The 27146-nt window shown below is 55.8% G+C and overlaps 10 protein-coding genes across 10 annotated transcripts; 6 read left to right on the top strand and 4 right to left on the bottom strand.

The window, feature by feature from the left end:
- Positions 1–1762: 1762 nt before the first annotated feature.
- Positions 1763–2560, top strand: BZA05DRAFT_421480 (40S ribosomal protein S23; the record flags this gene model as incomplete). Its single annotated transcript, XM_051485722.1, has 5 exons — positions 1763–1770; positions 1847–1903; positions 1977–2170; positions 2323–2464; positions 2524–2560. The coding sequence occupies 5 exons, from the start codon at positions 1763–1765 to the stop codon at positions 2558–2560; spliced, it is 438 nt and encodes a 145-aa protein (XP_051336377.1).
- A 1721-nt stretch (positions 2561–4281) lies between these two features.
- BZA05DRAFT_447999 (CHD5-like protein-domain-containing protein) lies at positions 4282–5051 on the bottom strand (the record flags this gene model as incomplete). Its single annotated transcript, XM_051487212.1, has 3 exons — positions 4282–4628; positions 4691–4883; positions 4968–5051. 3 exons carry the CDS (start codon positions 5049–5051, stop codon positions 4282–4284), a joined length of 624 nt encoding a protein of 207 aa, XP_051336378.1.
- An 856-nt stretch (positions 5052–5907) lies between these two features.
- Positions 5908–7827, bottom strand: BZA05DRAFT_378219 (uncharacterized protein). Its single transcript, XM_051481851.1, has 3 exons — positions 7419–7827; positions 6089–7294; positions 5908–6030 (listed from the first exon to the last, which is right to left on the bottom strand). Exons 1-3 carry the CDS (start codon positions 7565–7567, stop codon positions 5967–5969), a joined length of 1419 nt encoding a protein of 472 aa, XP_051336379.1. The 5' UTR covers positions 7568–7827; the 3' UTR covers positions 5908–5966.
- Positions 7828–8146: 319 nt separating this feature from the next.
- Positions 8147–9505, top strand: BZA05DRAFT_408461 (mitochondrial resolvase Ydc2). The gene has a single exon (XM_051484710.1). The coding sequence runs from the start codon at positions 8355–8357 to the stop codon at positions 9276–9278; it is 924 nt and encodes a 307-aa protein (XP_051336380.1). The 5' UTR covers positions 8147–8354; the 3' UTR covers positions 9279–9505.
- Positions 9506–10777, bottom strand: BZA05DRAFT_476585 (uncharacterized protein). Its single transcript, XM_051488257.1, has 2 exons — positions 10682–10777; positions 9506–10631 (listed from the first exon to the last, which is right to left on the bottom strand). The coding sequence occupies exons 1-2, from the start codon at positions 10696–10698 to the stop codon at positions 9593–9595; spliced, it is 1056 nt and encodes a 351-aa protein (XP_051336381.1). The 5' UTR covers positions 10699–10777; the 3' UTR covers positions 9506–9592.
- A 265-nt stretch (positions 10778–11042) lies between these two features.
- BZA05DRAFT_408463 (uncharacterized protein) lies at positions 11043–12828 on the top strand. Its single transcript, XM_051484711.1, has 4 exons — positions 11043–11161; positions 11242–11323; positions 11498–12014; positions 12234–12828. The coding sequence occupies exons 1-4, from the start codon at positions 11134–11136 to the stop codon at positions 12729–12731; spliced, it is 1125 nt and encodes a 374-aa protein (XP_051336382.1). The 5' UTR covers positions 11043–11133; the 3' UTR covers positions 12732–12828.
- Positions 12829–16120: 3292 nt separating this feature from the next.
- On the top strand, positions 16121–16749 carry BZA05DRAFT_150034 (uncharacterized protein). Its single transcript, XM_051478996.1, has 3 exons — positions 16121–16155; positions 16222–16584; positions 16643–16749. The coding sequence occupies exon 2, from the start codon at positions 16322–16324 to the stop codon at positions 16577–16579; it is 258 nt and encodes an 85-aa protein (XP_051336383.1). The 5' UTR covers positions 16121–16155; positions 16222–16321; the 3' UTR covers positions 16580–16584; positions 16643–16749.
- Positions 16750–17475: 726 nt separating this feature from the next.
- On the top strand, positions 17476–18708 carry BZA05DRAFT_438651 (uncharacterized protein; the record flags this gene model as incomplete). Its single annotated transcript, XM_051486503.1, has 4 exons — positions 17476–17935; positions 17981–18138; positions 18270–18352; positions 18680–18708. Exons 1-4 carry the CDS (start codon positions 17555–17557, stop codon positions 18706–18708), a joined length of 651 nt encoding a protein of 216 aa, XP_051336384.1. The 5' UTR covers positions 17476–17554.
- A 433-nt stretch (positions 18709–19141) lies between these two features.
- On the top strand, positions 19142–20615 carry BZA05DRAFT_150048 (uncharacterized protein). Its single transcript, XM_051478997.1, has one exon. The coding sequence runs from the start codon at positions 19435–19437 to the stop codon at positions 20581–20583; it is 1149 nt and encodes a 382-aa protein (XP_051336385.1). The 5' UTR covers positions 19142–19434; the 3' UTR covers positions 20584–20615.
- Positions 20445–22121, bottom strand: BZA05DRAFT_408472 (N2227-like protein-domain-containing protein). Its single transcript, XM_051484712.1, has 2 exons — positions 21711–22121; positions 20445–21621 (listed from the first exon to the last, which is right to left on the bottom strand). The coding sequence occupies exons 1-2, from the start codon at positions 22071–22073 to the stop codon at positions 20647–20649; spliced, it is 1338 nt and encodes a 445-aa protein (XP_051336386.1). The 5' UTR covers positions 22074–22121; the 3' UTR covers positions 20445–20646.
- Between the last annotated feature and the right edge of the window lie 5025 nt (positions 22122–27146).

Here is a 27146-nt window from a genome sequence, read left to right on the forward strand (position 1 = left end):
GTAAAGGTAATTGGCACGCCTAACGGAACGTACTTTAGGGCGCCGAGAGCAATCATCATGGCAGCAGGGGTGAGTGATGCAGAGCAGGAATCTAGTGGCCGACGAGAAGGCCGGCTTCTGACGGGGCCAGGTCCTCGTGAAGCGGTGAACGGCGGCGATGGCTGGCCGTTTCGCTGCAATTGAGCCCGTGAGGCCCGAGACCTCCGCGGAGAGCGTGGATGGAGTACCAAAGTACCTACTCGACCCGTACATATAGGTGGTATCGGTATCCGACGTACGCGGTGTCACCCCAATCACCGCACGGTAGTTGACGGACGGCGAAGGGACTCCGGCTGGTACATATCATATCGAAATACCTCCTATTACCTATTCTTCAGTTCAATTTCAAGCGAGCTGAACCACATCCTGCGCTGCTCACTCTGCTTATGACTTTGGAACGAGAGTCCATGCCGGGCTTCGGGGATGTCGGCCCTGCGTGTGAAAAATTTTGATCTGTTGCGGCACATGGGCCCTCGCCGTTTGATTGAAACATCAGGCTGTAGGAGGTTATCGATAACGGAAGTTCTCTTTCATCCAGACTGAGTGCCCGCATAGGAAGGGTGCAACCCATCCACACCTGTCCACTTTCAGCGATACTGTGGAATAGGTGCTATACGGGACCAAGTGGATCTTCGACGACTACGGTACTCGAGTCTCGAGTAGGATAGGATGGGTACATATGATACCCGGTACATCTTGAAGAAGTTCGAGCTCTTGCTCTCTCGGATGGTGCCGAACCGTGCGAGTGGAGTGCATTAGGTAAGACTCTAGGCTCGGCTAGAGTAGCTTCGTGGCCGGCGGAGTCTTGGGCCGATGCGTCCGTAGCGGCCGCTCGGGTTGTGGCGGATGTGTGCTTAGGCGGACAACCTTCTGGATCAAAATAGGCCCGAACAGAGAAGGCTGATTCGATTGTCACATAGGGATGGGACTACATAACCTATCGCAACCGCAAAGCATGTGAGAAGCTCTGCATCTTCTTTGGCGTCGTGCGCGTCAACGGGCTCAAACACGAGAGGGCGCAGGGTCTGGGAGAAAAAATGATTGGACGATGCCGGCAGATGTTTTACAGCGAGACATATGTAATCATCACCACAGCAAGGTTCCCCAGATAATCCCTCTTCGATACCGGACCCGTGTAGAGTGGGGCGCGCACGACATTGATGGGGATATGTAGCAATCTGCGAGTGAGGATCAGCAGCTATCGATATCCATGCGAATTCGAAGCGCGGAGCACTGCCCGGAGTATCACTTGCGTTTGCGGCGCGACGGTCATGGAAGTCAGAGGATGAAGATACCACCTTTGAAATTCATTGGACGCAGAGTTCATAGCAGCTGTCAGCTATCTTCTCCTGTATGCGGTTGGTTGTCGTGTGTGTGTATGAGAGAGAGACATCAATCTATTGTCGCATATGGGTACGACCTGTCAGGTTGCTGTTGTGCAGGCCAATTTGCAATGAGAAATTTCACGTGAGCGAGTGACATCCTCTGGACTTCAGATCAGATAAGATAAACATCATGCGGCTCAATTTCGTCTGCGTTGAAAATTAAGAGTGGCACCCACTTTTGTGACTGCTTTTTCACTAGGGCACACTAAAACCAAGCCCTCGTAGCACAGCTCCGACAAGTTCGCCCCACGCCAAAACGTCGCATCAAGAGCAGCCATCCACAACCCGCCCGACGACGATACTCTCCGAACCCTCATCAACTAACGAAATCAGCCAAGATGGGAAAGTGCGTACCACCCGCAATCCTCATGTTCCCGAATTCCGGGGGAACAAAACAACACAAAATACTGACAATTTCGCAGAGGAAAGCCAAGAGGTCTCAACGCCGCGCGCAAGCTCCGCAATCACCGCCGTGATAAGTACGACTCTCCCATCGCGACCGTCGCACTCCGCCAAAATCGACTCGAGACAGTAAACTGACCAGCTGTGTAGTCGCTGGGCCGATCTTTCCTTCAAGAAGAGACTTCTCGGAACCGCCTTCAAGTCGTCCCCCTTCGGAGGATCCTCGCACGCCAAGGGAATCGTCCTTGAGAAAGTCGGTGTTGAGGCCAAGCAGCCCAACTCCGCTATCCGAAAGTGTGTCAGGGTTCAGCTCATCAAGAACGGAAAGAAGGTCACTGCTTTCGGTATGCTTCTCTCCCGAATCTCGAATTGCGGTGGAAAGCTGGGTGGCGGGAGTGGATGCAAGCGGGCGACGAGCTTGGGGTTGAGGCGGAGGAGGAGGAGGGCATTCGACGATTGACGACAGAGCAACGACTAACATGCCCCTCTCGTTTAGTTCCCAATGACGGTTGTCTGAACTTTGTCGACGAGAACGACGAGGTTCTCCTCGCCGGTTTCGGTCGTAAGGGAAAGGCGAAGGGAGATATTCCCGGAGTCCGTTTCAAGGTCGTCAAGGTTTCCGGTGTCGGACTTCACGCGTAAGTTTACACAGCCACCGCCGCCGCTACCGCTCACATACTGACATGCTGGGATACAGTCTGTGGTCCGAGAAGAAGGAGAAGCCTAGATCGTAAACGGTTGATGGTCTGGGAATAAAAATCTCTTTTACGAACTGGAGTTCTGCGACTTTTTGCATCTGTATTCCCATCGAGGTTAAACTGGTATACGGCGATGTGGGGTCATTTCTTTCTCGGGTACCGGGCACTGCAGCCATCCATTCAAACGGTTGAAATTGAATCAACGATGGGAATACAAAGTCCCGGTCCGTGATGGGTCGCAATGCTGTTTCCCTGTGATGTTTGCTACCTAGTTGATAATTTAATCGCCGCGCTGGCGAAGCTCCAACTCTCCACCAGCCCTATCTACCTATACCAGTCTACCATGCCTAACTAACTTGTCATCAACGTCATCGAACCGTTCTAAGCATGCTCCAACCCCAGATTTTCAAGCCACAAATCAACTGCATGTCCTAGCGCCCTGGCCCTCGTGGGTCAATTTGGGCACCTCGCGGTTCTTTGTCGGATGCTACCCCTCCCTCGCCATGAACACCCGTCACTCATCCTCTCCAGCCCCTAACGATCCATCCCCTTAACCTCACTCAACCCATCATCACCCCATCACTCGCCCCCCCCCCTTCAAAGTTCATCGGGGCCCAGACCCAACCCCGGTAACATGCCGTCTACAAATAGGACATGGCCAGAAAGGGCGTGTACTCAGCGGCGTGGCGGCGTGGCACTCCCGGTGCACGCTCGCGCCGGGGCAGGCGCATGGGAGAGGCATCAACGACTTCAGCGCTGCGTGCTGGATTCGCCGGCGGCATATGAGGCAGATGGGCATTGCTGGATGGGACTCGTGGATGAGGGGAAGGGGGGGATGCGTAGGGGGTGGGACTCGTGGGTAGGCACGGGGATAGGGATGGGACTTGTGGATGCGTAGGGGTGGATGGGATGGATGGGAAGAGCGGATGAGGGGCGGGTGAGTCGGTGGTCGGTGGGCGATGGCTTTATGCCGAGGAGGGAGGGGGAAGACGGGAGGGCCGAGTTGAATGGCGGAGGAGGTGGGAGCTTCAATTGGGGTGGGCTTCTATGCTACTTGATGCTTCTGCTTCTGCTTCTGCTTCTGCTTGATGCTTCAATTAGGGTGGATGGCTTCTACTTGATGCTCCTGCCTCTGCTTCTGCCTTACTTGCCGAGTCGGTTCGTATCTTGTGGTTGACCGCCGCCTGGGCTTAGTTTTTGGTGCATATCTCGGCGGTGAAGTTCGAGTTGGAGTTCGAGTTGAGTGATGAAGTACCTATCTGGATGCGGGTCCGGGTTGACGGTTTGGCGGTTTGGTGGCCGTGCTATACCAACGACATCCGTCCGTTCTGCTTGTGTTTCCCATCTACTGGCATAGGTATGTTCGAGTCACTTCTCGCAAGCTGGCTGGCTGTTTCAGCTGTAGCTGTAGCTGTAGGACTAGATCTACTAGTAGACGAGTCGTCCTCCGGGTCACTATTACTCCAGGCCGAGTGACAGGTATCATACCAGCCAACGGCGTATCTCGTCTCTATTGCAGCAGTAGGTATCGGGGGGCAGAACACCATAGGTAGTATAATCCAATCCATCCATCGTCATAGCAAACATGTATCCCAAACGCACCCGGCCAAAAAAGTTAAAGAAACAGAAAAAACTCCGCATTCATAACCTCCATCATCACGTCTCGTCCCTTCCCGTGCGTCCGTGCAATCCGTCCATAAGGTAATCGAAATATGATACACCCCCCTCCCCCCTCCCCCCTCCCTGCCTCCCCACATTCACGCCTTCTTCTTCTCCGCCTGCATCCCCACCCCCATCGCCGGCACCGCCTTTTTCCTCCTCAACGCGACCACCTGCGCCCACGCCCAGACCAATACCAGCATGATCACGGTAACGACCTGTCCCACGGCAAAGCTCCACACCTGAATACTGACGCTGCCCCTTGGCGCGCGGGGGAACGAGAGGCCACGCTCGACCACGCCGGGCACCCAACCTTGCGGCAGCCAGAACATCGGCGACTTCGAGTACCAGAACTGCAGGAACAGGCGCAGGCCCGTCGTCAGCAGCCAGCGCGCGCTGCGCGCGCGCGAGTCGAACGTTGCGCGGTAAGTTGCGATTGAGGCGTCTGTAGACAGACCGGGGTTAGTGACGGGAGGAAGAGGGGGGAGGGCGGGCGGGGGCAACTACTGATGCTCTCGAGCTCGACGACCTTTTTGTCGTGTGTGCGGCGCACCTTTGCCCACCGCGCGAACTCGTCCTGGCTGCTCGTGGCGGCAAGCTCGGTCTTGAGTTTTAGCACTTCTTGCCGCACGGCGGCGGCTTTGGGGATCGCGGCGGCGACGGGAGACGTGCGGTGCAAAGCTGTGTACAATTTCCATAGCTGTGCGGCGGTGTGTTAGAGATGATGGGATGGGATGATGGCCACGGGGATAGGGAGGGTTGGGGGATGGGGGAGGATGCGTACGACGGCGTTGATCGCGGGTGCCCCGATCGTGCTTAACAGGTTGGTAGCGACGGTGAGGACGACGACGACGAGGAGGAGCGACATGATCGCGGCGGCCGGGGTGGTTGTGGTGGAGTTTGTGGATTGCGTGCGGGCGGAGGCGAAGGGTTGTTTGTTATAAGTAGAGTAAGGACTGGCTCGCATGGGACACGGTGACACCAGAGGCCAGCGCGGAAACTTTGTTGAGGGTGGTCGGGTTATTCCGTTGCTGCTGGCTGGGGTCGGTTGATGACATCCTGGCACGGGATTGTATCTAGCGGGTTCTATCATTCATAAGTCTCACCCTCCCACGGGCTCATATAGTCTCACTCACTCAACTTCGTCATCGCCTGGAAAGGTTGTAGGCGAAATATCTCTCTCTTTTTCTCTATCTCGCAACCTAAAAAGAGCTCCCGACCTCTTCGAGAACCAAACCTACTACACGGACAGGTTCGCTTTGGCGACCGACACTAGGGAGTCTCCGGACGGGCAGCCGACAGCTCACAATCAACATCACACCCATACCTATCACCTCCAAAACCCCACTACACTCACCGCTCGACCAAACACTCCAACACGACACTCGCCCACAACAAAAATGGGCTCCACTCTGCGCTCCAACCAGCCTATCCGACAGCCCGCCAACCTGATACTCTCGAGGGCGAGGATACTGGCGGAAATACAACTGCTCGTGGCGCAGATTGCCGAGTTGAGGCGCAGGGTGGAGGCGTTGAATGAGGTGCGTACTCTCATCTGTCATTGGACAAGCTGTATGGTGTCACTGATGGGGGTTTGTAGATGGTCAAGATGCACGGGGCTTTGCTGAATGGCATTGTTGGCGGTAACCAGGACGGTGGTGATGTGGTGATTGATGGGAATTAGAGTAGTTGTGGGAAGGTCACACACGGCGATGATGCCCCAGTGCTGGGTCAAAGTTCTTTGTTCATCATAAGCCCCCAGGCCGTCTATACACACACGCATCTACTTCAAAGTGACCAGCTCCTCCGCTGAAGTCGGGTGGATAGCGACGCACGAATCAAAGTCCCTATCAAACACGACCCCATTAGCATCATCACCCGTTTGCTCGGATTGCAGCGACTTACTTCTTGGTAGCACCCATCTTGATCGCCACGCCGAAGCCCTGCAGCATCTCTGCGGAGCCCTGGCCAATAATGTGGAGACCCACCACCTTCTCCTCGGGGCCGACACAGACAAGTTTGTACGAGGTCGGGCCCTTGTGCTCGAGCAGGGCGTAGTACATTCCGACGAACGACGTCTTGTAGACCTTGACGTTCTCGTCGCCGTACTGTTCTCGCGCCTGGGGCTCGTTGAGGCCGATGGTTCCGATCTCGGGGTGGGCGAAGACCACAGAGGGGATGTTGGTGTAGTCGAGCTTTGCCTCCTTCTGGCCGCCAAAGAGACGGTCTGCGAGGCGGCGGCCGGCGGCGATGGCAACGGGCGTCAGCTCGACGTGGCCAGAGACATCACCCAAGGAGTAAACGCCGGGAATGTTAGTGTTCTGGTATTCATCCACAACGATAGTGTTGTGCTTGGGGTCCTGCTTCACACCCACAGCAGGGAGGTTAAGGTCTCCAACCTCGGGCTTCCGTCCGATAGCCCAAAGCAGACAATCGACGTCTTCGAGCACAGCGGGACCATTGATGTCCTCGTAGTAAACGGTAAGCTTTCCGGTCGCCTCATTCTTCTCGACCTTGGTTTGCTTCGACCGGCGATGGATGTTCATGCCCATTCCCTCTTCGTAGTGCTTCGTCATCACCTCCTGAATCATGGGGTCGAACGAGCGGAGGAACGTGTCGCCACGGATCATCAGATGCGTCTCAGTTCCGAGCGCTTGGAAGATTCCCGCAAACTCGACGCTGATGTAGCCCGCGCCCACGAGGACCGCCTTCTTGGGCTGTTCGGTGATGTCGAAGAAGCCATCGGACGTGATTCCGTACTCGCCGCCGGGGATGTCGGTGGGCACGACGGGGTATCCACCGGTAGCGATCAAAACGTGATCAGCGGTGTAGACCGTCTTGCTGTTCAGCTTTTCACCCTCGGGCGTTTGCTCGTCGACTTCGACCTCGGTGGGACTGAGGAGCTTTGCGCGCCCGGGGAGGTACGTGACAGAGTCGTTGTTGAGGTTCCGCGAATAGATGCCGTTGAGGCGCTTCACGTAGGCGTCACGCTTCGCAGTGAAGTACTTCCAGTCGAAGTTCTTGACCTCCACGTCGAAGCCGTAGTCTTTCGCCTCGGCCATGGTCTCGGCCATTGTCGCGGCGTTCCAGGTGACTTTCTTTGGTACACATCTGGGGAACATCAATATCCAGTCTGATTCTCTCAACCTCGACTTCGACCTCGACCTCCACCTCCACCTCCTCCTCCACCTTCACCTCCACCCTCGTCATCACACCCGGGAAATGGAGAGCATACCCAACATTCACACAAGTCCCACCAAGCCTTCCGCTCTCCACAATCGCCACCTTCTTATTATACATCCCCGCCGCCCTACGGGCACTCGCCAGGCCTCCACTACCACCGCCGATGACGAGGTAGTCGAAATGTTGCTTTATCGGAGCCATCGCTGCTTTTGATGTGGAGAATTGGCGGTTCAACGAAGCCAAACGCGCAGCGGGAAGGGATTTAAATAGTAGGGACGACAGTTTGACTGCAGTGGAGAGGAGCAGGAGGAGGGGGAGGGGCGGTGAGATAGGTATGAGTGGGGGGCAAACGTGGTCCGTGAGTGAGCGTGTGTGTGTGTGTGTGGGTGGGTGCGTCGGATGATTACAATGTATGATGGCGGGGTATTTTCTTCACACATCATCCGTCACCGCCGACGTGTACTAGGTGGCATTTGTCATGACTGCGCGCACATTATTTCCCGAGCGCTACAGGCTTTGTGCAACTGAGATTACAAACAGGAACGCGCGGAGGACAAGCATGGGAGCTCCGAGTCCGAACCGGAGAATCTGCCGACGCCGACGGCGCATTACTCAGGTATTCTCCGGTGCCGAAATACCGGTACATACAATGTGATGCTTGATTCGTTGAGTGCCGCGAACGGGTGCCGACATGCAGGCGGAGATACCCATCTAGAGTGGATAGTACCTGGCTAGGTAGCTGGGGTGCATGAAGATGTAGGGATGCATCTTGAACGTGCTGTGGATTGGCTCGGGGAAGCCACCACTCACTGGCTGTGAGTGGCCGGCCAGCAAGAGACATCTCAGACCGAGGGCTTCCATGGGAGAAACCCGAGTCCGAGTGTTTCCAACTCACGGAGATCCCCGCACGCTAGCTACATAGCTAACATTTTTCCGACCTCGAATCCTTCCCCGCAGCTTCCTTCGCCTACAACCTCCCCGCACAACAATGTCCGTCTCCGCTCTTGGCCTGAGCACGCTCCGACTCCCCAGCCTCCGGCGGCTCTCCTGCCTGGTGGGTCTCAACATGTCTGGCGCGAAGCCGGCGCTCATCGACGCCCTCACGGCCGTGCACCCCACGCCGACCCCACCGACCCGCATCCTGAGCATCGACATGGGCATCCGCAACCTGGCCTACTGCGTTCTGGACCTAAACACGCTTCCGTTGCCGAAGCTGACTACCTGGACCCGCATCGTCCTCCCGCTCTCAGTCGACAGCTTGGGCGCCTCAATCAATCTCCCCGCCTTTGCGGCAGCAACGCATACACTGGCAACAGAGCTGCTGCGAGACCACGCCCCGTCGCATATCCTTATCGAGCGGCAGCGATGGCGCTCCCAGGGCGGGCCCGGAGTGCAGGAGTGGACGATCCGCGTCAATACCGTTGAGGCGATGCTGCACACCTCGCTGTTGGAACAGCGGCTGGCCGGGAACTGGGATGGGCACGTGGAGAGTGTGGACCCAGGGAGGGTGGCGAGACTGTGGGTGCCCCAGAAGGAGAGGACGACTGCGGCGGCTGTCAAGACGCTCAAGAAGGAGGTTGTTAAGGAGTGGTTGAGAAAGGAAGACGTGGTGATGATGGGGGATAACGGGCCGGAGATGACGGCGGAGCTGCTGCTGCTGGCGGGAACGAGGCGTCCCGAGAAGTTGAGTGGGGAGAGGGTTACAGCCGCGGAGAAGAAGGTGGATGATTTGGCGGATTGTCTACTGCAGGCGGTTGCGTGGCTTAGATGGCAGGAAGGGAGGAGACGGTTGCAGGAGGGGAAGATGCCGTTGGAGTTGGAGGTGCTACCAACGCTGCCGACACCGGCAGTGCCATTGGAGTTGGGATTGGAGTTGGGATCGGAGTTGGACCACACGATGGACCTCCGCTGAATCACCATTAGGTCTGCTGTGGTTAATAGAAGCGTGCAACAGCGGCTGTAAAAGCGTCTCCACGACATATTAGGTCTAAAAGCCGCAACTCAGAATCAGCAAGACTGGAGAAGCACTAGCGAATGAGGACACTGTAGCGCATGGCACGGCGGGATATCATGGCAAATAGACGGCGACATGGGCCATAAAATCATAGAGTTAAGGGGTGGTGAGCATTATCATATAGGCAATACCTGCCGATTCTACTCTTGGTGTCTATCAGTCTATTACGCCGTGACGCCATCCAATCCATCCAAACCAAATATACACTATCTCTACTGCTGGTGAGGTTTTCCCTGTGCCTGTTCTCTCTGCCGCGCCAAGTTGGACATGAGACTCACCCAGTTCCGGCTCGCCCCCTCCGCCTCTTCCCGGAGTGAATCTAGATTTACCCTATTCGGCAACCTCTCCTTCCTGACCTCCATCACCTCCTCATCTCGCATCAGCTCCTTACCCCCGGAATCCTCCTTGATCCACCACTCCACAGACTTCCCTCTCAACTCCGGATCCCTCATGACCGTCTGCTTCAGCAGCCCGCCGACTTGCATAAGGGTAGCCGCATTCTGAATTTTCTTCAGCGCCTCGTCGACCCTTTCCTCAGCTATGACGCCCTCCCAGCCCAGCATCCACCTTCTTGTCGCACTCAACCACAATACTAGCCCCAGCAGCGCATCTATCGCCGCAAAGCCGACCAAGCGCACGGTCCTCATACTCCAGTAATGCCAAACAGTCGTCCAATTAGTCTGCCAACCCCAAACAGCGATATTATCCTGATACTTTTGTAGTCGCCAGAGCTCGTAGGCAGGCAGGGCCAGCATGGGGACAGAAGCGTAGAAGCGCCAATACGGGCCGAAGCGGCCGAAGCGGCCATTCGTCAGCACGCCGATAAACGCCGCGTGGAGGAGATGCGGCAGCAGGATCCGCGGCGCGGCGTAGATCAGGAAGGACTGTGGCGCGGAAAAGCTGCACCAGCTGCAGTGCAGTAATGGCGTCGGCCCCACCCACGCGTAGATCAGGCGGCCTTCCGCCGCGCTGAGGAGCGTGCGCAGTGTCGTGTCCACGGAAGTCAGGTTGCGGTACGTGGATAGCGCGGTGAATACATCCGACGCGTGCGTGGATAGGTCCGTCTTCGTCGCGAGGTACACGTTCTCGGGCGCGAAGTAGGGCGTGCTGAGCGCGAGGAAGAGGATGGAGCTCAGGAAGAGGATGTCGAGCAGGCGTTTGGTCGTTGCCGGCAGTGGGATCGTCGATGCTTGCCCGCGGTACAGGAATTGCGCTTTTTGGTAGAGGACGGGGACGAAGAAGACGAGGAGTCTGCAAGGTGTTAGTCCCGTCTGTGCAGGGGAGTGGAAGGGAGGTCCTACCCCACGTAGAGGTTCATGGCGAGGAGCGTGTGTAATGGTTGTGCTTAGGTGGAAGGTGCCGGGGTGAGCTCCTGTGCAAGTAGGGCCCCTGCCAAGACATCTACCACCGATATGCGACGGTAGCCAAAAGAATGAATACAAAAGAATAGACAAATCAAAGTGAATGACAACGAGATCTGCATGGCCATTCGACTTGTGTCTCCACGAGTGAGCTTGACCCGACCCCCAGAAAACCGCATTCCCTCCCTGCCTCCGAGTGATGCCGTGTGCAAAGCCACACCCCGCCGTCCCATCCTTGGCGTTAGATGGCGCTAGTCACTAGCCAAAAGCCCGCAGGTCGCGAAAAAAAAAAACCTAACTTATCTTCACGCCCGAACAGTCCCCAACCCATCAACCTCTCCCTCTCCTCCACAACTTCCTCCTCCACACACACCCACACGCACACATACAAAATGGGCCCCGAATTACGGAAACGCAAGGGTATGCACAACCTTCACAGCACCACGGATGAGAGGAATTGAATTGGATTGACGGAGTATGTGCTGACAATGATAATATAGCTGCGCCAGCCTCCTCCCCCCAGGCGAAGAAGTCGAAGAAGGATACTGCCGCCGCTGCGAAGAAGGGGAAGGTCGAGAAGGTCGTCGCTCCTCCTCCCGCAAAGAAGGAGAAGGCCGTCGCTGCCGCTGCAGAGAAGGAGAAGGCTGTCACTGCTCCTGCAAACGACGTCGCTGCTGCCCCCGCAAAGAAGGAGAAGGTTGCCGCTGCCCCTGCCGCTGCAAAGAAGGAGAAGGCTGTCGCTGTTCCTGCAAAGGACGTCGCTGCTGCCCCCGCAAAGAAGGAGAAGGCCGTCGCTGCCCCTGCAAAGAAGGCCGCCCCCGCAAAGAAAGAGAAGGCCGTCGCTACTCCCGCAAAGGAAGTCGCTGCTGCTCCCGCAAAGAAGCATGATGCCGCTGCCGCACCTACAACTAAGGCCCCGGCGGTGAAGAAGGCGAGCGCAAAGAAGCCTGCGAAAAAAGAGGTGAAGAAAGCCAAGGCTGCATCACCGATACCAGAGCCAGAACCTGTTGTGGAGGAGAAAGACGCCGAGGAGGAGGAGCAGGATGACAATGAGATTTCGTTGAACGATGACGGCCCCAACACCGAGTCCGAGGCTGAGTCCGAGGCGGGTGATCAGACCACAAGGCTGCTACAGGGCTTTGAGAGCAGTGACGATGAGGATGAGGATGCCGCCAATGGGGAGAGCATTGATGCGAAGAAGTTGGCGAAGGCGGGGATGCCGGATGAGAAAAAGGTCAAGAAGAAGTTGGAGAGTTTGAAGGGGAGGGAAAGGGTACGTTCTCTCCAATCCGCGCTTTTGGTTCTTCACCGTCTTCCACGATTCCCTCTTCACCGGACGCATACAATGATGAGTCAAGAAAATTCGATTAGTCTTTAAGACATCTACATGGTTTCACATTTATTTTCTCTGATACCCCGCGTTCCGAATTGCTCCTTCCTTCGTTCATGCATTCCCTTACCAGCAGTTGGCTAACGGAGTTCATGCGCGCAGTCAACGCCCGGCATAATCTATCTCGGTCGTGTCCCCCACGGTTTCTATGAGCATGAGATGCGCTCCTACTTCTCTCAATTTGGCACAGTAACACGTCTGCGCCTTTCCCGCAACAAGAAGACGGGACACTCAAAACATTACGCATTCATCGAGTTTTCCGATGACGAGGTAGCACAGATCGTGGCCGACACCATGAACAACTACCTGTTATTCGGCCACATCCTCAAGTGCAAAACCGTGCCGCGCGACAACATCGAGTACGTCGAGCAGCTGTTCAAGGGTGCAAACAAGCGCTTCAAGGCGAGGCCCACAGCAAAGATTGCGAAGGCGCTTATGGAGAAGAAGAAGCCTGAGGAGGCATGGGTAAAGAAAGTTGATGCTGAGAACCGGAAACGGAAGAGGATCAATTCGAGACTCCAGGCGAAGGGCATTGAGTACGAGTTTGAGGCGCCGGCTGCAAAGAAGGCGGATAGAGTCGAGGCCGAAGTCGTCGTATAGGGTGGCGAGCTGTGAAACTTCAGTTGAAGGGAGATATCCGGGTACATATAATTCAAATGCGCCGCCTGGTTTTGCAATAAAGATGCAGCTTCGTGACTTACACTGATGTTCGAATGATCTGTGCCCATAAATGCCTACCTAAAGTACTTGATATCTCCGAGTTCAACGGCATTATTCAATTCTAGCCACAAGTGATCTCGACACAACCCCACGTGATCATGTAATGTAAAGAAGCTGTCGAGGGACAATTGCTCTTGACAAGTTGCAGTGGCCATTGGCGGCGGCGGTGGGCTGCAAAAACCCGTGCTCGACCACGAGTCACAGGTTGTGTCACTCAAACGCGGGTGTTATGTACATGCGAGGCTGTCTTCTCGGATCGGAGTTCTCAATCGTGCTCGGGATGGAGATGCTTGACTGACAAGTGACGGGGGTGGGTTGCCGAGGTGGGCTGTCGAGGGTGACGAAGATAGGCTGACGAGAGCGACGGAGGTGGGCTGTCGAAGGCCATTGCACTGGCAGGTTGCAGACTTGCAGCGGCGGCGGTGACCTAACACCGTCGATCGCGGGTGTTATGTACGAGGCTTGCTTCTTGGAATTGTCAATCATGCTCGGGATGGAGGTGCTCGACTGGAGGAGGTGGGCTGTCGAGGGCTGTCGAGGGTCAATTGCACCTGGCAGGTTGCAGACTTGCAGTGGCGGCGGTGACCTAACACACTCGATCGCGGGTTTTATGCACGGAGCTGTCTTGTTGGAGTTGTCAATCATGCTCGGGATAGAGGGTGCTCGACTGACAGGTGACGGAGGTGGGCTATCGAGGGCTGTCGAGGTCAATTGCGCCTGGCAGGTTGCAGACTTGCAGTGCCTTTGTTTTTTTTGTGTATTCATTGATTGCATGCGACCTGTGGCAATGGTTGCAGTCCCAGCGGTGACCTGCCAAAAATTGTGCTCGACCACGAGTCATAGGTTATGTCACTCGAATGTGGGTTTTGTGCACGAGGCTTGCTTCTCGGACTTATCAACCGGGCTCGGGATGGAGGTGCTCAACTGACAGGTGCTCGATTCATGGGTGGCGGAGGTGAGCTGACGAGGGTGGGCTGTCAAGGAGGCGGGCTGTCGAGGGCGGACTGTCAAGGGTCAATTGCACTCGCCAGGTTGCAGACTTGCAGTGGCCGCGGTGACCTGTCAAATACCGTTCTCGATCACTACACAGGAGGCTGGTGTTGGGAATCGGGTGATGAGCTTGCCATTCACGCTCTCGATCACTACGTAGGGGCCCTGGTGGTCGGGGATCGGGTGTTGAGTTTGCTTGCCATTCACGCTCGGGCGGAGGAGGGGAGCGGTGCCTCTGGAGCCGTACAGGAGTATCCGGCAGGGTAGGTGTTGCCTGTGCTGGGTGTGGACAATGAGCGTGACCATGTTTTCCTTTGTAAAACTGGTTGGGAGGCAGCGGCACAGCAACGGGCCGTAGCGGGCAGTGGGGCTTGCTCTCTACCCTCGCCGAGCTTGGAGGAGCTTGCAGGAGAGGGCAGGAAAGGTCGGGTTGTGGTCGGCATAGGTAGGCAGTCTAATAAGGCCGTGTGTAACAGTAAATAGACGTTCGCTGCGTCCCATTCATACGCGGAGGAGCTAGGCAAATAGAGAAATCCGGCTCACCCGGAGCTGAGGATACGGCTTGTGCGCGGTTACTATCTCACTCAGTAGTCGAGTGACGTCGTGTTATCGGTAGTCCGATGGCTGGACAAGATGAATGCGGCGCCAGACAAAGTGGTAGTAGGGCGACCCGCGGTACACCTCCACAAAAAGAAAATTCAAAGCCGTCTTCCTAAAGCTCTACCAGATCTCGGTGACAGTTTTGCCGACTGATTACTACCGCCTGTACATTCGGAATCGAGAATGGATGGTTGTCGGTCCGGGGGTGCCTACGTCAACAAGCCCGCGATGACGAGGCCGCACTGATCGGCCACTCCGGCTGGTGCGAACCCTCTCCCTCTTTCCCGAAGGTGAATTAGTGCCCTTCCGATAGTAAATGCCAATTTCCAGCCAGCCACAGCCGCACAGGATGGGGCTGTAACACCATCCGAGTGATCTCATGTGATTGGCCTATTTGGGCCTGTAATTGCATCATTGCTATCGGCCAGGGGTCCTTCGCTGTCTTCCGCGTGCAGCTTGCACACATACGACCGAGGCTGTCTACGAGGTCTACGAGGTCATGAACAGGAGAATGTATCGGGACCAGAAGCCAGAGTCGAAAATGGGATTATTGAGACCTGGGACGCGTTTTTTTATTTGTTTATTTATTTTGGCATTGTCCTGTTGACCTGATGATGTTCTCTACGTTATTCGCTGCTCTCGCTCTTTGCGACTGCTTTTCTGCCGTGCTGCGGCTATGCCCTTTCGACGGAGCTGCAGCCCACAATGGCTACTTAAACCCCCCCTCCCCCCTTCTCTCGCTCCTTCTCTTCCTTCTTCCTCCCTCATACTCATCTCTCATTCTTCTCTCCTCATGATCACTCCTCACAATCACTTCTCACAGTCACTCCTTATGATCACTCCTCACGATCACTCCTCACGATCACTTCATCTCTCTTCTTCAATCCTATCGCCGACCATCGTCAACCATCCCAGAGCATCGGTGGCACGAGATCATTCACCTTCTTGGCATACCTTTACCTTGACTTGGTACCTACTCGTATTTCGTACTGTATCTACCTCGTCGGCTACTCCTCGGCCATTTGGCCTTACCGGGACAGACAACACACGCCTTCATTGCGTGTCGTTTCCTCGTTCTATTCTATTATATCCTTTAGTTCTTCCTTCTCTCCGAAATCTTAATTTCGTATGCACCTATGCGTTTGTGATGAGAAATTTATTTCTTCGCCTTCTCCTTCTTCATATCCTTTTTCCTTTTCCTTTGATTTTCTCTCTCTTCTCTCTTGACTGTGTCCTCTACCCATCCATCAATCTTCATCGTCGGTTCTCCTATCTCAGAGTCGTATCCAAATTGTTCTGGATCGAACTTCTAAATTCTTCAAGTATCCCTCAATCTTCATCATCGGTCCTCCTATCACTCGGGGTCGTATCTAAGCTCTTCTGGATAAAACATACTTGCTCTTGTCTCCCTACCTATCCCTCAATCTTCATCTGCGGTATCCCTATCACCCAAAGCAATCTCAAAATTGTTCTGGATAGAGCATACTTTACGGTACACGACGACTACGGCTTTGACGGGGACACTAGTCCAAACATCCAATAATTTCGGCTCCCCCAACACCAAACGTGGGGACGCAGTCAGAATAATTTACGCCTGGCGGTGGCGTGGAGGATTGGTCGGCATCAGGAACGATCACAACGACTACATGTGTGATCTATGGAGATTGCGGCTTACCCTCCACCTACTGCCAGAAGAAGTCGGCAGTAATATAAGGTATGTACTTCGCTTCAGTTGAGTGCGATGCATGGCGTAATGAGTGGTTGGCTGACAGACAGACAGAGAACACATGTCAGACCCCCCGCGCTATCGTCGTACGCCGATCGCTTTGACGACCTAAGCCGACCTTCGGCTTCCATTGGGACGATACCCGCTACAGTTCATGGGGTTTTCGTTGACTGTCTCGGTCCAACATTGCGTCTCGTTATGTCTCGGTGTACGATTGCGTCTGGTTATCGCTCCGTCCACATTGCCGATCAATATGGATCCGTCCATCATTGTTTTTCGTTGTGGCTCGGTCCACAATTGCCGATCACTATGGATCACTCCATCATTGTTTTTTGTTTTGGCTCGGTCTAGTTTTGCTGTATTTGAACCATCGTCTCACGTTTCCAAATTTATTGTATACTGCGGGCATTGAGAAAGATATTATTTTCCATTTTCCCTCTGCTGACGAAGACGTGAGAGCTGATGAGTTTGATACTAGTTAATGCCGGTAGAGCCGGAACCGAATTGGCGAGAATGCGAGATGAAGTCCCTCCAGACAACCGGCCGTGACGACATCGCCATCCGAGTAATTCAAGGATTCTTTTCCTCACCCGTGAGGTCCATGGAAGAACAGCTAGCCGGACATCCTAATGGGCATTGATTACCTTTGCCCGGGTACTCTAATCAGCACACCTGGGAAAACATCCTTCAACTATGCGAGGGTCCTTCTACCCGGACACGACGAAGGATATCGCCGAGCTTTGCCCAGGTACTCCAATCAGCACACCTGGGAAGACATTCTCCAGCTTTGTCCAAATACTCCTACCATTGCGCCTCGGAAGACATCCTCATTACGGTTTGTAACAAGCATTCCTTCATAGCAAAGCACACTGCACTGACCTCTCTCCTAGTGGACGGCATTCGCGCCAACGCGCCTCACGATGAAGAGGCAGGGGGAGATGGAGTGTTAGGAGGACCTTTATTTCGCAGCTTTCTTTCCTTGGTGCGCACTATCTCGATCCTTATCATCGGGACGCTCGACGAAAGTAGGGTTGGACAGTGGCGTGGAAACGGTCGGAGCAGAGTGGGGAGGAAACGGGCGGGGCAGAGTGGGGAGGAACCGGTTATAACTTATGTACACAACTACCATGATCTACTAAGGTCGAATTCAATGATGATTATTATTCAAAAACAAAAAGAAGTTGGTAACAGAGGTTTTTTCTTCCTCATCCAATGGCCCCCACGCAAAAGCTCCGCGAGTGACCACTCATGTTCAAGAGCTACCCCAGCTCGGTACTTACCTCTTACCTACCAACTATTCTGCACCATCCCACCCAACCCTCACCGCACCTCACCTACCTCACCCCACCGCACCACACCTCCAACAACACCAACAACCAAAACCACCATGCCCCCCACCCGCCGCACGACCAACCCGCGCCTCCTCCTGCCGCTGCCACCCCCATCCACGCCGTCGACCTCAACCTCAACACCCACCGCGACCGTAACACCAACGCCCACGCTCCCCTCGCCCAGCAGCACGCGCACACCCTCACACACGCACACCCACGCCTCGCCATCTCCACCGCGGCCCGCACCCACTACAGACCCGCTGTGGCACACGATGCAGTCCACGCTCTCCACGCTCCCGGGACACTCCGGCGGCAGCGGCAGCAATGTATTCTTCACCGCAGCGCACACGCGCGCGCTCGATGAGCTACGCATCGCGCAGATGGCGCTGGCGCAGGCGTGGATGAGTGATGCTACTTCTTCCCCTAGCGGTGGGGAGGTGGGTGCGGGCGGGGCAGGGGGAGTGGGTGGTGCGGGCGGTCAGGGTGCGGGCGGCGCGGCGGCTTGGGAGAAGAAGCGATTGGCTAGTGATGCGCATTTTGGAAGGGTTGCCAGCGGTGTGCGGGACGTCGCTGCGAAGCTCGATAGGGTCGTAGACGCGATGGGGGATGTCGAGGTCGAGAGTAGGGGCATTTGGGGGGGGTGAGGGTGGGTTGGCGTAGGGGATGGGGATAGGGAGGGGAGGAGGAAGGGAGGGGGGATGGCATGGTTGGAGTTTGGGAGTTTGCTTTACTTTACTTTGCTTGATTTGATATAACTACTGGTACTGGTAGTAGTACCTACTACACACGAGCGTTGATAATGGGATGGGATGGTTGGGAACATCACTACTGCCAGACGCGCTGCTGCCGGACGTGTGAGTGAGTGAGTGAGATCCCAGACGCGTTATCACGAGTACCGACTGTGCTAGGTAGTACCTATCCTACACGTGCCAAATACGAACGCGTATGGTACTGGTACAATCAGTCAAGTCCAGTCCACACAGACTAAACCGCGCTTGCCCCCACTCAATGGCAAATGGCATCACATGATATCACGTCGACACACGCCGACCCACGTCGGACGTTATGTAGCAGAAGGCCGTTCGTCCGGCCGTGTGTATGTAACACCGCAGCTCGCCAGTATGTACTCAGTACATATACCTGGTAGTAAAGAAATGAAGCAAACGAAACAAAACGAATAGGTAATCTTACGAGTCACAAGATGGGCTGATGGGCATGTGGATGGGCTGATGGATGAGCATGTGGGCATGTGATTATTGTGCCAAATCGAGGATCATGTCCCGACCACATCTGATACCTACCGTATGATCCCACCCCGTGGGCCGTCAGAGGGAGTGGGTCGAGGAATCACATCAATCCGCTGCGTGTTTCTAAGTACATACCTACATACTAATTACCGGCGCCGTACTCGGTCAAATGGAGGGTTTGAACTTTGCGGTGCTATGACTGGCCGGTCGAAAACCGACCGAGATTACGGTCCGAGGCGGGCCAGCGGAGACGCTCGTGATACGAGGTAGATACCACGTTTTTCATTCGGCTCTCTGGAGCTTAGAGGAAGCGTGGATTTGGAAATTTGGAGAGGAGCATAAGCTCCTTCACCCTGAGGGTCATTCTGTGTTGGTTATGGTTATACATCAACCTGAGTAAATAGTTCCAAGACCGGGTGGCAGTCAATGACACGCCCAGCTCCTTCTCCTCCAAGTAGGTAGCAAGTATGTAGCCTGGGAGGGGCTATTCATGCACCCATCGCTGCCCTCCAAACGGCCATTCAACCGACTTCGAAAAGTTACCTACCTCTATTCACACTCCCATGCGAGTGATACGGCGCGTAAATCCCCTCACAAGCTATTCTCCCTACCTTGTCTACGTCATAACCCCGGGAGCGTAGTGCATAGCGCTTCCCCGCCACACCCACCCAGGTACATTCCCACGCACGATGTCCCCGCCACCCTCCTCCTCCTCCTCCTCCCCCTCCTCCTCCTCCCCCTCCTCCGAAGACGCCTACACGCTCCTAAGCACATACCTCCTCTCACCCACGCCACTGGAGATATCTCTCCTGCCCTCCATCACCCCCTCAATCCTCTTCACCCCACCCCACCTCGGTATTCCAAAGCGCCAACTCCTCGACGCCTTCGCGCACGCACACGCGCTATTCTTCCCCGCCTCCCCCGCAGCCGCCCCACCCGCCGCCCACGATGTAGTCAGGCAGCAAGCGAGCCTCCTCCTCCTCCTCGCAAGCAGCGAGCACGTCACAGCGATTAACGCGCGGAAGCGCCTTCTGCTCTCCGCCACTGATGCCCCCATTACCACACCGCCCGCACCGCCCGCAATAACGCCGCAGCTAGAACTATCACTAACGCACAGCCTTCTCACCAGCGCGCTGATGCGGCACAATAAGAGCCCCGCGATATGGGCGTACCGAAGGTGGTTGCTTATTACGTTCCGCACTACTCTTCTTCCCGCCGCAGTGGATAGAGAGCTCGGTGAGAAGCTAGGTAGGGAGCTCGCCATAGTCAGGGCCTCGGCGGAACAGCACGCGAAGAACTACTACGCGTGGGAGCATGCACGGTGGGCGGTGGGGTTTTTTGGCTCTGGCACTACCCACGGCGCCGACACACCCGCCGCCGACACCGCAGACATGAGCGCAGACACCGCAGACACGAGCGCAGACATGAGCGCAGACATGATTGCGCAACAGCTGCGCTGGTGCCGACAACACGTCTCGGATGTTAGCGGCTGGACGTTCCTGGCGTGGGTACTTGAGCGCTCCGCTGCCGGTGTCGGGGCGGGTGCGGGTGCGAGGGAGGGTGTGCTCGCCGAGGTGCTGAAGTTTGCGGTTGTGGCGCCCGGTCATGAGGCGCTGTGGGCGTTTGTTAGGATTGTTGCTGTGGGATTGGAGCGCGAGGCGTGGGAGAGGGTTTTGGTCAAGGGGGTGGGCGAGCGGGAGGGGGAGGGGGGTGGCGAGGGGGGGGGTGAAGAGAGGGAAAGGGATAGAGTACTGAGGGAAAAGGCGGTTGCGTGGGTTGCCAAATGGGGCGGTGGACGGACTAAAGCGGCAGAGCACGGAGGACATAACCATAGCTGATGAAATTCTAGATTGTGATTCTCGATGATTGGCTGCGCGCGACTACTTAGGTGTGTACAATGACTACGGCGCAACCTTCCTCGCCACCCAGAACTGCGCCAGATACGCGTTGCGGGTGAGCATGTTCGGGTCCCAGCTGTAGCCGGCAAGCTTTCCGCGCACCTTGCCCCTCCACCCCTCATCCGTCGCGAACGTGTCCTCGCCCCACTTTTCGTCTGCGGGTAAGAACTCGAATCCCAACTTCGCGGCCACCGTCAACACCTCATCGAGGCTCAACTCGACCAGTGGCGCGGTGCCGTACAGCAGCGGGCCAAGATTGATCCACACGCCGCCGGGCTTGAGTACCTTGGCGATGGTCTCGAGATAGTCCACCAGGTTCCGGGCCGTGTCGATGAAGAACAGCGTTGCGACGACATCGAACGCGCCGTGCTCGTGCGGCAGGAACCGGGTCACAAAGTCCCCTTCGACCAGCTTCAGCCGGGTGAGAACCTGCGCATCGGGCACGATGTCGGGGAACTGCACCGCGCGCAGCAGCGACTCGGTACTGCGGTGGTGGCTCCACCACTCCAGGTTGGGATGGAACGTCAGGCTGTTGGGCTTCACGCTCTTGAGCGAGAGCATGTAGCGCTGGGCCAGGACCATGTACGGCGAGAATTCATTCGCGACGACGTCGAAGCCGGCGGCGGCCAGGTCGTAGCTCAGCCTCCCCAGCCCAGCCCCGGGGACCAGCACTCTCACACCGCTCCTCGGCGCGGGAAACATATCGACCAGCGTCTCGAGGATCTGGGGGAAGATTGCGTCGCGCTCGTGACGGCCGACGGTGGACCAGTCGCGCACAAAGTGCTTCAGCGCCTGCGCGACCTGCGAGTGGTCGCCGACGTTGCGGTGGATCTTGGCGTAGCTCTGCAGCTCGAACGGCGAGATGCCGTAGTACCGCAGACCGTGCTCGAGGACTGCCTGGGCCGTGACGTCGTTCATCGCCGCTGCGTTTGCGACCGCTGAGATCTTCGAGACGTAATTTATCGTCGAGCCAAGCAGCTGCTTTTGCAGTTAAATCCAACATCGTGGCGGTTGGATGGGTGGGGGTGCGCAAAGGGGAGGAGAAAGGGGGAAGGGGGTGCACGAACTAGCTTCTGCGATGCCGGGAGCTTGTTGTATTCTGCTCGCTTCTTCTTCCACGTCACCGAGGTCTTCGCTCTGTAGCGAGACATGCCAGCGAGCGCGGCGAGGAGCTTGCCGCGATCGATGCCCCCCGAGCTGCTGTCGGCAATCGCGGCGGTCGACGAGGAAACGGTGGCCTGGCTGAGGCGTTGGAAGTACGAGACGAGCATTGGATACTGCAGGGCGGCGACGACGACCAAGCAGGCGAGCAGCAATGAGATACGGGTGCTAGTGGAGGATCCGTGGGGCTGGGGCTGCTGCGGGAGCTGCACTAGCATCTCGGTCGGGGCTGCGGATGGTGGTGGTGGTGGTGGTAGTGGTGAAGACATCCCGTCGGTGCTGGTGGTGGTGGGTGTTCGCTGTTGAGTCTAGGCGGGAGCTATGGTCTCAGGTCTGGGAGCCAACAGGGTGTCTCTAAGATGGATCTCGATACGCGTGCGCGAGGCTTGGCGAAACACTACGCTCCGGGTCTAGCTCGCGAGTGATGGGAGAGTGATTGGTCACAATTGAATGCTCGAGAGTGATGGGAGAGTGATTGGCCACAATTGAATGCTCGAGAGTGAGCGGCGTGTTCCGAGTGCGGCCAATGATCTGGTGTCCAGCTCACGATGCGTTCGTCTGACTGTTCGGTAGGTAGGAGGGTGCTAGTATGTAGTAGTATCGCCAACCCGCGGCCACGGCAGAGTAAGCACACACACCCCACAGCACCCAGGCTACAGTACAGCACCCACAGCACAGATATGCACAGTACAGTACACCTACCAACTACCGTAGCGTAGTCCATACAGTGGATTGATTGATTGATTGATTGATTGATTGATTGATTGATTGATTGATTTGATTTGATTGATTGCGCGATTGCATGATTTGCCCGATGAGGAAGCGCTCCCATCCCCCAAACAGGCCTCCCGTTCCCTGTGCGACAACCGGCTTTGCAGGAGATCAGATGTCGCCGGTCGACGCGGTATGTAACCTAACGTAGCGCACACATCACAAATGATACAGAGCATGTACAGTACATACTCTGGGATGGCCGCAGACAGACAGACAGACAGACAAGAGCAAACGGGAGTCGGGACGAACGAACGCCTTGGACTTGGACGGAAGAGGACACGCGGTGGGTAGGTACGTAGGACCAATATCTCGGAAGTGGTGGGGTGGGGGGGACGGGCGATGGCGGCAGTGGGAGTGGGAGTGGGAGTGGGAGTGTGGGACGCACACATTTGCGGTCCGCCAGGGAGTTTTTTCCTGTCTGTCTCGTATGTAAGTGAATATGTGGAGAGAGAATGGAATGGGCTATGGGCCAGCCAGCGTTGGTGCAAACAAGGCGGCCAAACAAAATGCAACGAGGGAAAAAACAAAAATACAAGAAAAGAAAAGAAAAGAAAAAGAAAGAAAAAGGAAAAGGAAGAAAAAGAAAAAGAAAGAAAAAGGAAAAGGAAGAAAAAGAAAAAGAAAAGAAAAAGAAAAAGAAAAAGAAAAAGAAAAAGAAAAAGAAAAAGAAAAAGAAAAAGAAAAAGAAAAAGAAAAAGAAAAAGAAAAAGAAAAAGAAAAAGAAAAAGAAAAAGAAAAAGAAAAAGAAAAAGAAAAAGAAAAAGAAGTGAAGAACTGGAAGTGAAGAAGTGCAAACCCTTACTTCCTGTACTCTGCGATCGTCGAGTTCGCTCGTGGCTCGTGACGGGGAGTGGCCGGGGCATTCTTTTAGGGGGGGGCGGGTGGGAGTAAAGGACGACAACAAAAGAGAAGAGTCTGTCGATCCCACAGGCCACGGGCCACGACGAGACGAGACGAGACGAGACGGGAACCTCCTCCAAGCCACCGATGGCCACCGACCCAAGCTTGCTATGCTCCATCTTCGGCAATCAGGAATCAGGAGGGATGGATGGCAATGGATGGACGGATGGCAGTGGATGGCATAACTACATGGACCGGTAACCACTCGTTGCACGCATGCATATGACTCTGCTATGTGCAAATCTACATACGACCTCGGGCGAACACACTGCACATTGCACACTGCACACTGCACACTGCAAACAGCGGCCGTGGCAGACGGATCACCCCATGATCCCCGTATGTGCACCAAGCACCAAGCACCCCATCATACATAACCCCAGATAAAATCGCGGGAGCGAGGGAGTAAGGAGGGAGCGAACAAGACCAGTCACCAGTGCAAACGAACATCCGGACGGAACCCAACCCTGTTTTTTTTCTTGCTTGCTTTCATTCATTCCGCGTTATCGAGGCGAGTCTGGCGAGTCTGTCTGTCCGTCCGCAAGCGAAAACCGATTAAGGTTCGCGATCCCTCCCAGTTGCACCCACCACCGCCACCCCACTGCACTGCACTTCCTGCACTGCACGACATTTCTTGGTGTTCCGGGGGGGGGACATGGTACTGCTAGCAGCAAATATCACGGGGAAAAAGGAAAAAGGAAATAGGAAACCCCAGTCCTCCCCAAAAAAGAAAAAAGAAAACACCATCGAGCGTCGCCCGAATGTCCGATTACGTTTATCTAGGGTAGGGTACCGGTAGTTCAGACTCTGAGATGGGCTATGTATGTATGTACCTAGAGTACTTCTGGCTCGCAGTACATATCGGTACTTGTGTCGTGCTGTGTCGTGCTGTATCGTGCAGTGTCGTGCAGTGTCGTGCTGTGTCGTGCTGTGTATGTATGTACCTAGAGTACTTCTGGCTCGCAGTACATATCGGTACTTGTGTCGTGCTGTGTCGTGCTGTGTCGTGCTGTGTCGTGCTGTGTCGTGCTGTGTCGTGCTGTGTCGTGCTGTGTCGTGCTGTGTCGTGCTGTGTCGTGCTGTGCCGTGCTGTGTCGCATTGCGTTGTTGGGAAGGAAGGAAGGAAGGGAGATGTCGGTACTCGGCACTGCTGGGGCACTGGGGGGGTACTGGGGGTACTGGGGGCACAAACATCTTAGCTTATGTAGCTTATGTAGCCTCTATGTAGGACTATTGACGGATCCCTCTACCGAGATCTCTCGCAGCCGCAGGCCTCCACAGGCCTCCGCACTGCACTGCACTGCACGAATTCGCCGCAGCAGCGATGGAGGTACCTTAGGTACCTCCTAGCATAAATACCGTACCTAGTCCCATGCGGTGCGGGGATCGCGGATCGCGGACGGAAAAAATGTGGTTTGCATACCTACCTAGGTGGTTTGCATCAGTGGTTTGCATCTGCGCCCGCCCCCGCCAGCCAGCCCGCCCGCGCGCACGACGTTTGCTCGTGCCGGCCGTGGGGGGCGGCGTGGGGTGCTCGAGGCGCATCAAGCTGAGACCTTCGTACATATCGTGATTCGTGAGCTCGTGTCTGCCGGACGGACGGCAGTCGTGCCCTCCTCAACAATAATGGATCACCATCTATACACGTATGGCTGGCCGCTGGCGCACATGGACTGCGGCTCTGCGGATCGGATGCGGCTCTGCGGGTGCGCTTGACAGACGAGTCGCGACTACGACTGGTCCACGAGCCTGGCACGAGGGCTCGGAGAAGCTTAGCTGTCTAGGGGGCTTGGCAGCGGGCTAGGTATATCGAATAAAAATAGAAACAAAAAGAGTGGTGATCTTCCAGGCTTCCGTGAAAGTGATGGGTGGGCCACTGGGCGTGGGCGTGGGCGTGGGGCCGAAGGAGCTGTGTCGGCAGTGTGTATACCGTAATTACCTTATCGTACCGTGCCGTATCGTACCGTGCCGTATCGTCCGTTGTCGTCATCGTCGTCGTTTCAACCCGGAGCTGCGGACCTGGGACTGGGAGAGACCGATGGCCAAGAAGTTGTGAACGGACTGGGACTTGTTGAGACCAACTCGGCTGGGGGTGTGACTGAGGGCGGAGAGGGTTGTTTTCATTCGATTCGAGAGCGGGTTGAGGGCGGGTTCTGTCTGAGCTGGGAGCGGGCATGAGAGTTGAGGGATGCACGAGCGGGCAACTTTTGCCGACTTGGCTAGACCCGATACGGCGGGCCAAACGTTCGAAGGGCTCTTGTTTATTTTGTTGACCGGTTGTTTTGTTTTCTCATCATCTGCGCATGCATCTTCATCCTCATCTCGCCATTCAACTCGCGGGGTACTTGAGGTTCATCACCTGAAGAACACAGGTGGCTCTTTTCTTTCATTGTCGTTTCTCTCTCTAGTCGAATACAATCGGTTTTCTATCTTTAATCAAGGTTTTCTGAAGATCATCTCGTCCCGACTCCCCAGTGCTTCAGTATGTGTGTCTCCAAGCCCGTGTGTCTCCAAGCCCGTCTGCCTCAAAGCCGTCCCCAACCACAGCGCTACCACAGCCACCAAGGACCGAGGACCGTCCTCATCCCCGGCCCGCTACATATCCACCCAGTCGGTGTTTCTTACCCTCTGCGGTCGCCAGTCGGTATGTGCCGGTATGTATAGTACGGTACAGTGGCACCGCCGGTATCGCTACTTACCTCTGCATGCCTACCTTGTACCTACCAGCCCTACCACAACCGCAATCGCAACCACAACCGCAACCGCAATCCCACTCGCAACCGCAATCCCACTCGCAACCGTAATCCCACTTGCAACCGCAATCCCCCCGCAAGATACCGGCAGTTACGGCAATACACTACCCACGGTCCACGGTTTCGACGACGACGACGGAACACCGATCCGTGGCATACAGACGCAGAGCAACACGCGGCCCGAACATCCCATGCGTGCGTTGACCCAGGTGTCTCCGCGGGATTGCAGATGAGCGAAGATGAGCTCGGGGTAGATCCAGCACTCGAGCTGATCTACTTATCGATCTACTCATATACGTGCAGCCCAAGTAGCCCAGCTGCAGCCCGCTTCGAGTCTTCAGGTCTTCGAGTCTTTGATCCAATAGACGGCAGCGAATATCCACATCCACCTACCGTACCTACCTCGTCACCTACCTCGTCACCTACCGTACCCTGCCGTACCAGGTACCTACCCCACCACCGTGAATAGGTACGGACTCCCACCATCCCATCATCCCACACTCCCCACTCCCCACTCCTCACTCCCCATCATCGAGTACCGGTACAGGTACTCTATGTACTTGTGCCCGCCAAGTCACCGCGCACGCACTCTGGAAACATTTGTATCTATGCAGAGTACTCTACATCTCCCTGCCAGGTCCTCTGCCAGGTTCACCACCGCGCATTTCGTTCGTTCGTTTACCACCCTCCACCCCCCTCCCTCCCCGGCCCCCTTCCATCTCATGCAGGGTCCTAGTTAACCACTACCTAGCACATACATACCGTACATATCCCCCGGCCACCCAACGTGCCATCACACCCCCAGAACAAACCCTCTGCCTCTGCCTCTGCCTCTGCCTCTGCGACTGCCAGCACAACTTCTGTTTGCATGTACCATACTCTACACACTCTCTCTTTCGCGAGGGACGGACGGCC

The sequence above is a fragment of the Tricharina praecox genome (assembly GCF_024521635.1).
Source record: "Tricharina praecox strain CBS 144465 chromosome Unknown BZA05scaffold_27, whole genome shotgun sequence".
Taxonomy (NCBI): domain Eukaryota; kingdom Fungi; phylum Ascomycota; class Pezizomycetes; order Pezizales; family Pyronemataceae; genus Tricharina; species Tricharina praecox.